At 40.4% G+C, this 12,695-nt stretch overlaps 1 protein-coding gene across 1 annotated transcript; it reads left to right on the forward strand.

Moving 5' to 3' along the window:
• The first annotated feature begins 867 nt into the window (after window positions 1–867).
• LOC139386995 (nicotinamide nucleotide adenylyltransferase 2) lies at window positions 868–12,418 on the forward strand. The gene is made up of 11 exons (XM_071132928.1): window positions 868–1,088; window positions 4,167–4,255; window positions 4,947–5,014; window positions 5,510–5,588; window positions 8,563–8,692; window positions 8,917–8,997; window positions 9,242–9,286; window positions 9,564–9,640; window positions 10,004–10,105; window positions 10,301–10,368; window positions 11,039–12,418. The coding sequence occupies exons 1-11, from the start codon at window positions 1,004–1,006 to the stop codon at window positions 11,139–11,141; spliced, it is 927 nt and encodes a 308-aa protein (XP_070989029.1). The 5' UTR covers window positions 868–1,003; the 3' UTR covers window positions 11,142–12,418.
• The last annotated feature ends 277 nt before the right edge of the window (window positions 12,419–12,695 follow it).

The following is a 12,695-nucleotide window of genomic DNA, read 5'->3' on the forward strand; positions in this document are numbered from 1 at the left end:
ATTCAGGGCTCAAACCACCCAGTTTATAATAATATATACAGTCTGACCTCATTGCTTTGGTCAGGTTAAGAACAATTATTCAAATTAATTTGCTACTAGAATGGAATCACCCAGACAATGTACAGTTCCATTCCACAAGCTGAGCCCATTTTTTATGTATCACTGCATTAAAGATCCAGACCTCTTAGCAAACATAGCTATGCTCGTTTACAACAGGGAGTTTGCAATACTGCACAATCCAACGCCAATACAAACAGGGCTACTTCCAACAAAGGCAGCGGGATTATCCCCCACCTTCGCCACTAGTGTAGCACTTAAGGGGCAAATAGAATTCGGAATAGCCAGAATTGGGTTTGAACCAGCTACACTGCTGTTATGAGCCAAGCACACCACCAGGGCGCCCAAGACCAGACCTCTTTACAGAGAAAATGTTAGCCTACGCTCACACACAGGGAGGCTAAACTGCGACTATGAGATCCAAAGTATGATTTCAGTATATAACCAATTAACATAACTCAATTAGTAATACAAATATTCTGACAAAAGCGAAGAGTATTTTAGTTCAGCACATTCAGTAGGTGGTGACACATCTCCTTCATCTAGACGTGTAGAAATAGGACACGGACAACAGAAACAGTGATACAATTGGAAGAGCTCAGGCCAGAAAGTGCTGGTAATCTTGTCTGGTTTTTCTTGTAAATACTTTAAAAGTTTTATTACCAATATTTGTATATATTTTTCATTCTGATTTATTTGCCGCACGAAGTGTATAATTAAAGCCAACGTATGTGGCCTATCTATTGTTTAAATTGTATTTCCTGTACTGTGAGTGCCTTTGATCCTGTGCCTTTAATATAGAGGGCAGTGACGCTCTGTATCCTTCGAGGAGACTGGGATACTGCCGCATCCAAATGAACCTTGCCTCTCTCTCTGCGGTCGCTAATAGCAAAACAAAGGAGAACAAATCGTTAGTTGCAGAAAAAAACTAATATCCAGTCATATCATGACGGAGAACACTAAAACGCACGTTATATTGCTGTCATGTGGAAGTTTTAACCCCATCACTAAAGGACACATTCATATGTTTGGTAAGTATTACCTACGCGCTCTTCTGTATATTTTAAAGATATGTTTTGTTCTCCAGATGTTGTGGGTAGGAGATATGTTTAAAAATGACAAGGCGTTTAGCAGTCTACAGCAGGTTAGCATGGAAATTAACCTATATATCAGCATTATAATGTCAGAATTGCGTGGTGTTGTTGGGTTGGTGTTTTGCCATATACTTTTATTGGTATTCGCTGTCCATGAGGGAGGTGCTGAAATGGGCTACGGCCTCAGTGACGGGAATGTGATTATGTCAGAATTAAGTTAATGGTGTAATCATTGTAATTTCAGTTGGGGGGTATTTATTTCACTATCTGTTTCTGAACACCACGTATGAATGACATGAATTAACAACAGAACCATTAAATCTACAGGTTTATATTATCCTATACAGCTATATTGAGCGCACAGTATGTATCATTTCAGTGTAGCCCTACGTAGGTATATGCTGCATAGGCCGACCAGCCCTGAAACCGACAGCAAATGGACTTGAAAGAGCAGGCTAGGCTAGTTTGAGATTTAAATGTAGCATGTATACGGATGTTGAGCCACTGGACACAAGGGGCCTGCCTATTCAGCATGGTTGAGCGTTGGTTGCCTGCTAGCAGATACTGCGTCACTCATAATGAATGAGAAATTGTATCTCAAATCACAATAGCATACAAAAAATGTACAATAATGAGCTAAAACACAACAGGTATTCACAAATTAATGGAAATGCAGTAAAATGGCAAGAAAACACAGGCAAATCTATATATCATGACTAAATATTTTCTCCTTTTTGACTTTATTGTTGTCCTGTACATCCCTTCTTTTTAATGTTATTTTACTGCTGACATACAATTTGAATAGTTAATGAAGGCAAGCCATTGTTGTCTTTGCCTTAACTGTTGTCAGTTTTCAACTGACATTTAATCAATTAAATAACTGTGGACTATTTCATCATGGCTTATCACTTAGGAAAATATTACGGTTTTCTTGTTACCTGAAACATTACTGATTCTACACACAATTCAGTAATGGCACAATGCTACAATTAGGGAGATCACATTACAACAGTCAGCCAAATGCATCAGTATATTGATGAAAACAATCACAGTAGAACTAGTAAAGTATTGTATTTTATAATACACATAAGCTATCTTGCCCATCAATATATAGTAATGTCCATATGCTATAAAAAATGAATGCACCTCTAACGGAGGCAAACAATTTATATAAAAGTGAGTTAAAATTACTGCCATCCAAAATCAGGAATACGAGGGTGCACCATAGGCTAGTACCCTGAAAATGACTAAATCCTAAGAGATAGTCATTATAATATAGTGAGTGAAATGATTATGCTGCAGCAGTAGTGAGTGAACCTGGAATATCATGAGGCAGAGGGAAAAAGCATCAATTTTTCCATGACCTATTTTCCAAACCACCTCTCTGCATGCCTTGCAGTGGCTGTTATAGAAAAAAATAAAGTACTCTAGCTGCACATGAGTGGAATGAAAACTCCCCCAGTGAGCCCTTCTGACTCATAAAGGGATTACATGAAACAACAGAAAGTGAAGAAGCAGACAAATGCATGTATCATGGACTAAGACTACAGAATATAAAAACGTGTGGATGGTGTCAGATCATCATACATTTTCGATATTGATTCAGTTTCATCTATGTTGTAAGTCATTGGATTGCGATTCTTCTCTTGAGACGGTAATGGTGGGGGCATGTAGCTCATTAATACCTCATTCAAAGTTGCATATCTTCACTAGTAGAACCCTTGGCTATGTTCCAAATGGCACCCTATTCCATATATAGTGCACTACACTCTTAGCACCTAAAAGGGTTCTTCGGCTGTCCCCAAAGGAGAACCCTTCGAATAACCCTTGTTGTTTCCAGGTAGAACACTTTTGGGTTCCATGTAGAAACCTTTCCACAGAGTGTTCTACATGGACCCCAAAATGATTCTACCTGCAACCAAAAAGGGTTCTACCTGGAACCCTTTTTTCTAAGAATGTACTTTCAAAAGTAATGCACTATATAGGGTGCCATTTGGAACTCATTCCTTTAGTTCATTATTTTCCCCAAACCATCTGCTTTGATGGACAACCCCAAACTATTCTATTTTTTTTCCTTCTCATTAACACTCTCCTCAAATCATACACTAGTGTTCCCATGATCTTAACTTTCTATCTCATACACAAAAAAAGGGTTCCTAAAGGGTTCTTTGGCTGTCCCCATAGCAGAACCCTTTTGGCTTTCATGTAGAACCCTCTGTGTAAAGGGAACCACAGTGGTTCTTCCTGGATCCAAAAAGGGTTCTTCAAAGGGTTCTCCTATGGGGACAGCCAAATTACCCTTTTCTAAATAGCACCTTCTTTTCTAAGAGTTTACCCTCTCTTCCTTAATAAATAATGCATTTTCTAATCATATTGATGTTTATGACTCTACATCTATAATGGCTCTGGTCAATTTACACAGGCACTGTACATCACACACTTTGAACTGAGCTGATGACTTGCAACACGTAGGCTCCAGTAGGTTTCCACATTCACATACAGGCTTGAAGAGGGCTGAAACAATGAGTTTCTCTATTGGTGGCATGCAGGCAGTAACTCCACAACAACAACAGAATGAATAGATGAATGCTTGCCCTGTGGTCGAAACAAAAAGTCCTCATCAATCAACTTCAAAAAGGCTGAAAAAGGCGTCTGGAATTCCTTGATCTGTTTCCCTGGAGATGAACTGTAAAAATTGTAATTTGCACGGATCCACTGGCGAGTCAGGGTTAATTTATTTTTGTACTGTAACTAAGCAAAATATTCAGCAACACATCAGGTTAATTCACAATAGTGCCCTATGGAAAACAATTTATGAATGAATGAATGACAACACTGTTATAGACTGTTTATTATAAGCAGAAATTCAGTGACCAAACTTCTCATGACATAAATGGAAACATTTAGCTGATGGCAGACAATAAGACACAGGTTAGCTGATTAAAACTGTAATGTTGTGCACACTATGAACTATAATAAGTATGTTGACAAGTATGTACTGCATCTGCTTCACAGAGAAAGCCAAAGAATACCTGCACAAAACAGGGAAGTTCATTGTGATTGGGGGCATCATCTCTCCTGTACATGACTCCTATGGCAAACCGGTACGAACTTCTTACAGTATATTCACAGACTGCTTTGTTTGGTATCTACGAAGTGGATTTGTTTGATTAACTAACAAACAACCACCTCAACCAATTATCTGATATGAGTGACAGGAGTGCAATTTAGAGAAAATTAACTGGGGTTATTTTTATGAATGAGTGATTGCTTTGGGTGGTCCTCCTGTGTAGGTGTTGTTGCTGCATTCAGATTATATAAACCACCTCTAATTCTATCGTCATCTATTCTCCCTAGCCATTTCTGGAATAAATTAAAAGCTTGTCCCAGTTTCTCTCTCTATAAGAAACAGAAAACATGAATAATAAATGTAAGAGAAATGCTGTTTCAGTCAGATCATGAATCTTCTGCACATTTTTTTCATCATTGTGTCTCTAGCACGAATGAGGATTGGATTAGTATGTTATCATTGTTGTGGTTGCACAAATGATTGACATCAGCTACAGAATGTCATCTTTAGCCATTTTACACAAATATATGTTCCTCATAGATAAAACATGTAAAACCAGTTGATTACCATGCAGAGGCACACAATAGAGAGAATGAACACAATGCCTGCATCACAAATGGCACCCTATTCCCAAAATATTGCACTATATAGGGAATAGGGTGCGATTTGGGATACACCCAACGAACACAATGTCAGCAGCTTATCGATCCCCTGTGTGTTCACAGGGTCTGGTCCCCAGCAGACATCGTCTCACCATGTGTCAACTGGCAGTCCAGTCCTCTGACTGGATCAGGTGAGTCAGTGGATATATCCGATCAGAACAACAAGACTGCGTCCAAATGGCACCCTATTCCCTACATTGTGCACTACTTTTGACCAGAACCCTATGGGCCCTAGACAAAAGTTGTGTACTAGGGAATAGGGTGCCATTTGGGATGCAGTCCAAGTGAATCTTGATTGGCAGTAAATATCTTGAATGGCCTCTATTAGCCCCTTGAGACAGGATGTGTTTCTGGCAATGTCATTAACAAAACACAGTGTGTGAGGTATTTAGCAGATGTGCAATATCATCAGTCCTATTATCCTGCTAATGAGAAGGATAGAGATCAGTGCCCGTATTCATAAAGCGTGAGTAGGAGTGCTGATCTAGGATCAGTTTGCCTTTTAGATTATGATGCATGGACAGGGGGGACCTGATCCTAGATCAGGACTTCTTCTCTGAGACGCTTTATGAATACAGGCCCAGGAGTACACAGCTGTTCATCTATTATGTGTCATTTTCCTGCAGAGTGGATCCCTGGGAGTGCTACCAGGACACATGGCAGACTACGTGCAGCGTGCTGGAGCATCATCGTGACCTCATGAAGGTAAGCCAGGCCATGGAATAATGACTGGCTACGGTTACTCAGACCACACTGTATTGCATGAGCTGTACATTTGGCACTGAAGGACAATATCAAGAGCAATTTGATAAAATATGTGGTAGTTCAGAGAGAAGAGAGTTCAAGGTAGCCTACACTAAATGCATCAGACTTAGCTACTGTGTATGAAATTTATTCATAGATGTTGAATTAATGCGCGGCCCACTGGCTAGTTGACATGCGTAGTGAAAGTATGTATAAGGACTAAGAGCAATTTGAACTGCTTTTATAAATGACCTGTACCTTTACTGTATGCTGGGATTGTTTAAACGGCAACTAAATATTACGTTATTTTTGAACATCTACTGTAGTATAAGCCTGGTATCAGCAGAAAAGCGTAAATCTGGTTTATGTGAATACATTGCATTCACTGGGGGAATTAGTGTCACAATATTGATGCCTAGAGTTAAACATTAGATAAATGATGCCTAAGTGAATACATTGCATTTAATGGGGGGAAATTAGTGTCATGGTATTGATGCCTCGGGATAAGCATCATATACACGATGCCTAAGTGAATACATTGCATTCAATGGGGGGGAAGATTAGTGTCACAATATTGAAGCCTCGAGATAAGCTTCAGGGTCTTGATGCCTAAGGGAATACATTGCTTTCAATAAGATTGAAAGCAAGTAGTTGACACATAAGTCAATTGCGTTCATGTCTGTTGGTTTCCCTCCCTCCCTTTCTTTGCTTCCCTCTGCCTCATCTTTATCCCCTTTCCTTTTCTTCTCACCCCTCCCCCTTATTTCCCCCCTCCATCCACTCCCCTTCCCTCCCTCTCTCTCTTTTTGTCTTCTATCTCTCTCATTCTCCCTCTTCTCTCCCTCATTCTCTCTCTCGCTTTCCTTTCAACTCTATCTATCTCTATTCTATAATCCCCCCTCTATATAGCAAGAAAGTTGGTGCTAAATTTGAAATGTGTAATTTGGTGAAAGACAGACAGACACACTCACAGACAGACAGACAGACACTCACAGACAGACAGACAGACAGAGCTCCTTTAGTATTGCAAGAACATTGTGTCCAATGGAGGTCAAAAATAATTTTGTGCCGATTTACTTCAGATTTCAAATGCCGGGTCATAACAGTCGCCCGGTCACAAATGTGTACAATTCCTAGAGTTAAAGTGCTTTTGATTGACATTGTTAGAATGAATGAGGCTAGAAACACAATTCACATATGGGATAGTTCAGCAGACACTCCTGATGAACGCAAGCCTACACCTGACCATGTGAAACTCTTCACAGTGAAAACTTCGCCCCACAGAGAACACAGCTTTTTTCCATAGAAAAACATTACGTTCAGCCATTACATAACCATGATGCCCCCGTGGACTGTGATTGAGCTAGCTAACCATCCTTGCAGACAACCGATCGCGACCTTACAGGGATGCCTCGTGATGAGGTTCAGCTTCCTATGGCAACGGAAGTGGCTTAATTCATCCTCAAGATGGTCCGTTATACTCACCCTGTAGTTACACAAAAATACTGCATTCCGTCCTCTGTAAAACAGTCAGTTCTTAATATCAAAGCTTGAAACTGGGGCATTTAAACTGGCGCAAGTGACCCCAGGAGGCCGTATATTGAATTTCAGCGTCCTGCTATTATAGGAAGTTACTAAATTGGGGAAAGGGGATACCTAGTCAGTCCAACTGAATGTATTCAACTGAAATGTGTCTTCCGCATTTAACCCAACCCCTCTGAATCAGAGAGGTGCTGGGGGCTGCCTTAACCGACATCCACATCTTCGGCACCCGGGGAACAGTGGGTTAACTGCCTTGCTCAGGGGCAGAACAACTTTTTTGACCTTCATTGGACACAATGGTCTTGCAGTACCAGAGGGTCTATCTGCCTGTGAGTGTATAAGTCTGTCTGTCAGTCTGCCTGTCTTTCACCAAATTACACATTTCTAATTTATCACCAACTTCTTTGCCTTGAATGCAATGTATTGACTTATGTGTCAATATATATGTGTCAATATCTAGTCTGTGGAGGTGGGAGAGAGGAGCGAGAGGTGGAGGTGGGAGAGAGAAGAGAGAAAGAGAGAAAGAGAGGTGGATGAAAGTAGGGGGATGGAGAGATAAGTTAAGGAGGTGGGATAAAGAAGAGGTAGAGAGAGATAAGGAGGCAAATAGAGAGAAAGAGTAGGAGGGAGGAAGAGAGAGAAGGGGGAGGTGGAGAGGGGATTAGAGAATAGAGAGAGAGGGGTGAGAGAAAGAGAGAGAGAGGAGAGAGCGAGTCGGGGGAGAGAGAGAGAGTGAGAGAGAGAGAGAGAGAGAGAGAGAAGGGAGAAAGAGAGAAGGGAGAAAGAGAGAGAGAGTTGAGGGATAGGGAAAGAGGCGAGAGATAGAGAGGGGGGAGAGAGAGGGGGGGAGAGTTGGGGGATAGGGAAAGAGACGAGAGAGAGAGAGAGAGAAAGAGAGAAGGGAGAGAGAGAGAGAGAGGGGATAAACAGAGCGAGAGACAGAGGAAGGCAAATAGAGGGAGGGATGGAGCGATGGAGAGAAGAGAGATGAAGAGGAGGGAAAGAAAAGGTGGGGGAGAGAGAGGGGGGGGGTGGAGGGGTGAAAGAAGAGAGGGAGAGAGAGAAGAGGAGAGGGAACAAAGAGGAGGTAGAGAGAGAGAGAGCGAGAGTGAGCGAGAGAGAGAGCTTTGTTCGTTGGCATCAGTATTGTGACACTAATCTTCCCCCAATTGAACATAATGTATACACATACGCGCCATGTTTCTTTGATGTGTATCTTTTTGCTACAAACCTACCAGATTGACACTTTTCAATTATATCATGTTGGTAGTATGTGACAAATCCAATTCTTCCGTCAGAATGTAGTCAATCTGTTTGTGCTGCTGACCTAAGCTGGCTCAAATGCAATTCTCTGGGACTGAACATGTAAATTCTGGTGTTTTCCTGTCCACAGAGAGTCACAGGGTGTATTCTATCCAATGTGAACACACCGTCCACAACTCCAGTGATCGGCCAACCACAGAATAAGACTCAGACTGCCATCTATCAGAACCACAACACAGTGAACAACAAGCCCACTGCCAGTGAGTGATGGTGTACATACACAAACGTATTTGAGATAACATTTATGCCATTTTGATTAGGATGAGAATCTAGGTCTAATATCTTGAAAATGTATGATTGATGGAAAAGAGGAAACATTGTTATAATGTACCAATAAATGAATTTTCTGGTCTGTAAATATTTTTCAATGGATGTAATTTGCTGCTAGAAAATGTTGGATGTTTTCTTCCATATACCTAAACAGTTAAGCTGTGGGGGAAGATGAGTGAGAGCTTGGGTAAAATTTGCTGTGTTCGCCCACACATGGACCGTTTCACCTTTGTAGGTAAGTAGGCTACACAAGCAACTTCCTGAAAAACATACATTTCTTAGCTTAGCTCCCTCTGTAGATGCCTACTGGACAACTTTTGTTTGTATTGCTTTTAATCTTTTTAATGAATTTATCTTAACACTTTGTTCTAGCTAGCTATTTGTTTAGGTAGCTATCAAGTAAACACAATGTCAGTTCACAATGATTGATTAATTAAATTATAACCTTTTCTTGTATCTTTTTAATTTTATCTCAAAAGATGAAAATGCCAACCTTGGTACTGCAATGCGATATGAGGAAATTGGTGAGTTAACATTCTTTTGTATGTCTCCATAAGATTTATGTATTACCAATATTGCATACTGTTGCATTAGGTAATATTGCATAGGTAATATTGTATAGGTAATATTGCATACAGTCTGTATATCGTCAGAATACAAAAGCTTTTGCTTATGTCATTCGATTTTCACTCAACAACCCATAAGAACTTTCTTCATTATCAAATCATTGAACAGGAAGTTGTCTTATCCAACTCTTTGTTTATTGGGTGTCTAATTTCTGTCTTCCTCTCTATTGTCCAGAGTTGCGCATCTTGCTCCTATGTGGCAGTGATCTTCTGGAGTCATTCTGCATCCCTGGCCTATGGAAAGACAGTGATGTAAGCCCCTCGTCCTTTCTCTTCCCCATCTTCTTATGTCTGTTGTGAGACTGTCATTCACGGAAGAATTATGTTCATACTTTGCATAGAATACATTCTTGTCCATTAGCATGCGCTAAAGTCTTATTAAAGCAGACATAGGCAGACCTGTAGAGGTCAAAGGAGACACTGCAAGACGAATAGTTTTAAATAAGGACGACATTTGAATCTAGCCAGTGTCCATTTAGAGGCATGAATGCAAATGATGTAATACCCTAATGAGCATAATGCTGCATCCAAGATACTTTACCAAAACTATTACAGTCACCCGCTTCATTAGCATTGCAAGGAAATACTGCAATGTGTCATACAAATGGTTTGCAGATGGAGGTGATTGTGGGAGACTTTGGGATTGTTGTTGTGCCTCGGGACGGAGTTGATACAGAAAGGATAATGAACCATTCCTCTGTGCTGCGCAAGTACAAGGTAATAACTACATTGTGAGCGTATGAGTCATGAGCTTGGTGAAAAGTAGGAAACCAATAAGCTTGATAATGTAATCTGTAAGAAGCTTATTATGTTAATGTCTTAACATATAATCAACTCTGTACCATAGATAATTAGAAATGTCAATGTATTAATTGTATAATGTGTAAAAGATGCTCTCTTTGTAATTTCCAGGATAACATCACTGTCGTAAAAGATGATGCCAACCACCCTATGTCCATTGTCAGTTCAACCAAGAGCAGGTTAGTGTGAATTATAAGCTGGGTGGTTCGAGCTCTGAATGCTGACTGGCTGACCAAGGGCATGAGAAAACATGTATTTTACTGCTCTAATTATGTTGGTAACCAGTTTAGAATAGCAATAAGGTACCTTGGGGGTTTGTGGTATATGGCCAATATACCACAGCTAAGGGCTACTGTACATCCAGGCCCTCCGTGTTGCGTTGTGTTTAAGAACAGCCCTCAGCTGTGGTTTATTGGCGATATACCACACCTCCTCGGGCCTTATCGCTTAATTATAATTTATCTACCATCCTTTGGGCCTCCATTAGGAATATTTAAGAAATAATTATGGACTGTTCTATTATTGTCTATTTTTCACTGTGGACTCTCGAAAAGTTTGGTTATTTTTCACAAATATGGATGTCTCTTAATGTACCACTTTGGTTGCTGTTCAGTGTCTCTTGGGTGTAACCACAACATTTGCTAAACATTAGAGGGCAGTTTCCCAAACACAGATTCAGCCTAGTCATAGATTAAAAAGCTATTTCAATGGAGATTCTCCATTAAGCTTGCTTTTTAGTCCAGGACTAGGCTTAGTCTGTGTCCAAGAAACCACCCCTAGAAGATGAACTAAGCTATTCCCGTAGAACATTAGAATCATTGTAATTCTATGGCTGTTCCCTTCCCTCAGACTGGCCCTGCAGCATGGTGACGGCCATGTAGTGGACTACCTGAACCAGCCAGTCATCGACTACATCCTGCAGAGTCAGCTCTACATCAATGCTTCTGGATAGGAACTACTGCTTTGGCCTGCTGGCATATTGTCCCTGTCTGTCTTTCATGTGAAACGTATACTCCTCTTGAGCTACTGCTTTTCCATTTAAAGATATCCATATCCCTTCTTACTGTATCATGGTGACTCATCTGACCTGTGGATGTACAGCGAGGTGCCTGAGAGCTGTGTGTATGTGTGGACCACCTTCACAACTGACCTTGTGTAGGCTGCGCCGGCCGGGCGGGATAGAGAGGGGGGATGGGGTTTTGGGACATGTCCCAAATAGCATAACTTTCCCTATTGTGCACTACATTTGACCCGGTCAACAATAGTGCACTTTAATAGGGAATAGGGTGCAATTTGGGATGCTACCTTGGTGTCATTAAGAGAGGGTGCAGAGATGGTAACCTATTGAATTTGGGCCTTTGCTGTTGATTTAAAATCTGTATGTTTTTAGACTGCATGCTTAGAATGTTTCTGTTTTGGCATGAGTACTTACTCACTTTGTAGATAGATGTTGTGAAAGTGTTTGCAAAAAAACTAACATATAGTGGGTATCCACCTCTCACTTCATTTTCTGTTCACTCCAAGTCTCCTTTATGTACAGTATCTGTATTAATGTACCTGCGACTGCACATCAATGCCTAAATGTTTGGTTTTCAGTGGGCATTGATGCAAGATGTACATCTGTTTGCACATAAGAGAATGATTTGAACGTTCATTTATTTTTGTGTGCAAAGGATTTTTACACGTTTCTTCTGCTTGCCACCGAGAAAATGACCACGCCTCCCAAAACAAATGCAATGAACCTGTTTCTTACTATGTGCTATGTAGCTAGATTCTTTTAAATATAGAGGAAAAAAACAACAGCACAAACTATAGAAGTGCATTTCATGTGCCCTGGGGATGAGTTCACACATGCAAGTCTCTCACTCTCCTTGCACATAACACTCTGTCATAATAACATCAATCTGAAATAAATGTGTTCTAATGTTGTACTGCAAAGGACGTGGCCTTTGATCAGTAGTTTCTTACTGAAACTCCTCATGGTCAGGGCCAAGACGCTTTTGACAGGGTATTTTAATGAGCATTGTATGTAACCATTGCTTTAGACAGTCTTACTGCAAGGAAGGGTAAATAGGTGTGCACATTTTGGTTTAATAAGTGTCTTTAATTGTGACCAAAGCATCTTGCATACGTATTTACAGTAGCTTTATGTGTGTCCATTTGGCTAAGATTATTAGGTTATTCAATTTTAATAGCCGATGAAGCAAAAGTAAAATGCATTCCACTATTTCCGGAAATCTCCTGGTTCATGATTTTTAAGAAATAGACATACAAGTGCTAGTTGTCCATGTAGTAATCTCGTTCTCCAGCCTTGTGGAGAACATAGAAGTCTGACATGACGCAAGACTATCAATAGACAATTTTCAAGTCGTGTCGAAAGTAATATTTAATTGGATCTGGAATGGCCAGAAAACATTAAAACGGGCATATTTATAAAACAAACATGAGTTGGAGGGTTAAAATGATTTAATATTAAGGCATTAAACCTCTCACTTAAAGACTCCAT

Source organism: Oncorhynchus clarkii, chromosome 28 (assembly GCF_045791955.1).
Source record: "Oncorhynchus clarkii lewisi isolate Uvic-CL-2024 chromosome 28, UVic_Ocla_1.0, whole genome shotgun sequence".
Classification (NCBI taxonomy): Eukaryota; Metazoa; Chordata; class Actinopteri; order Salmoniformes; family Salmonidae; genus Oncorhynchus; species Oncorhynchus clarkii.

Excerpts from the sequence above, each read along its gene's own strand:
- LOC139386995 (XM_071132928.1), top strand. The coding sequence starts at position 1,004 with ATGACGGAGAACACTAAAACGCACGTTATATTGCTGTCATGTGGAAGT. Across the intron at positions 10,106-10,300 it reads CTGTGCTGCGCAAGTACAAG|GATAACATCACTGTCGTAAA; the intron begins GTAATAACTACA and ends TGTAATTTCCAG. Across the intron at positions 10,369-11,038 it reads GTCAGTTCAACCAAGAGCAG|ACTGGCCCTGCAGCATGGTG; the intron begins GTTAGTGTGAAT and ends CCCTTCCCTCAG.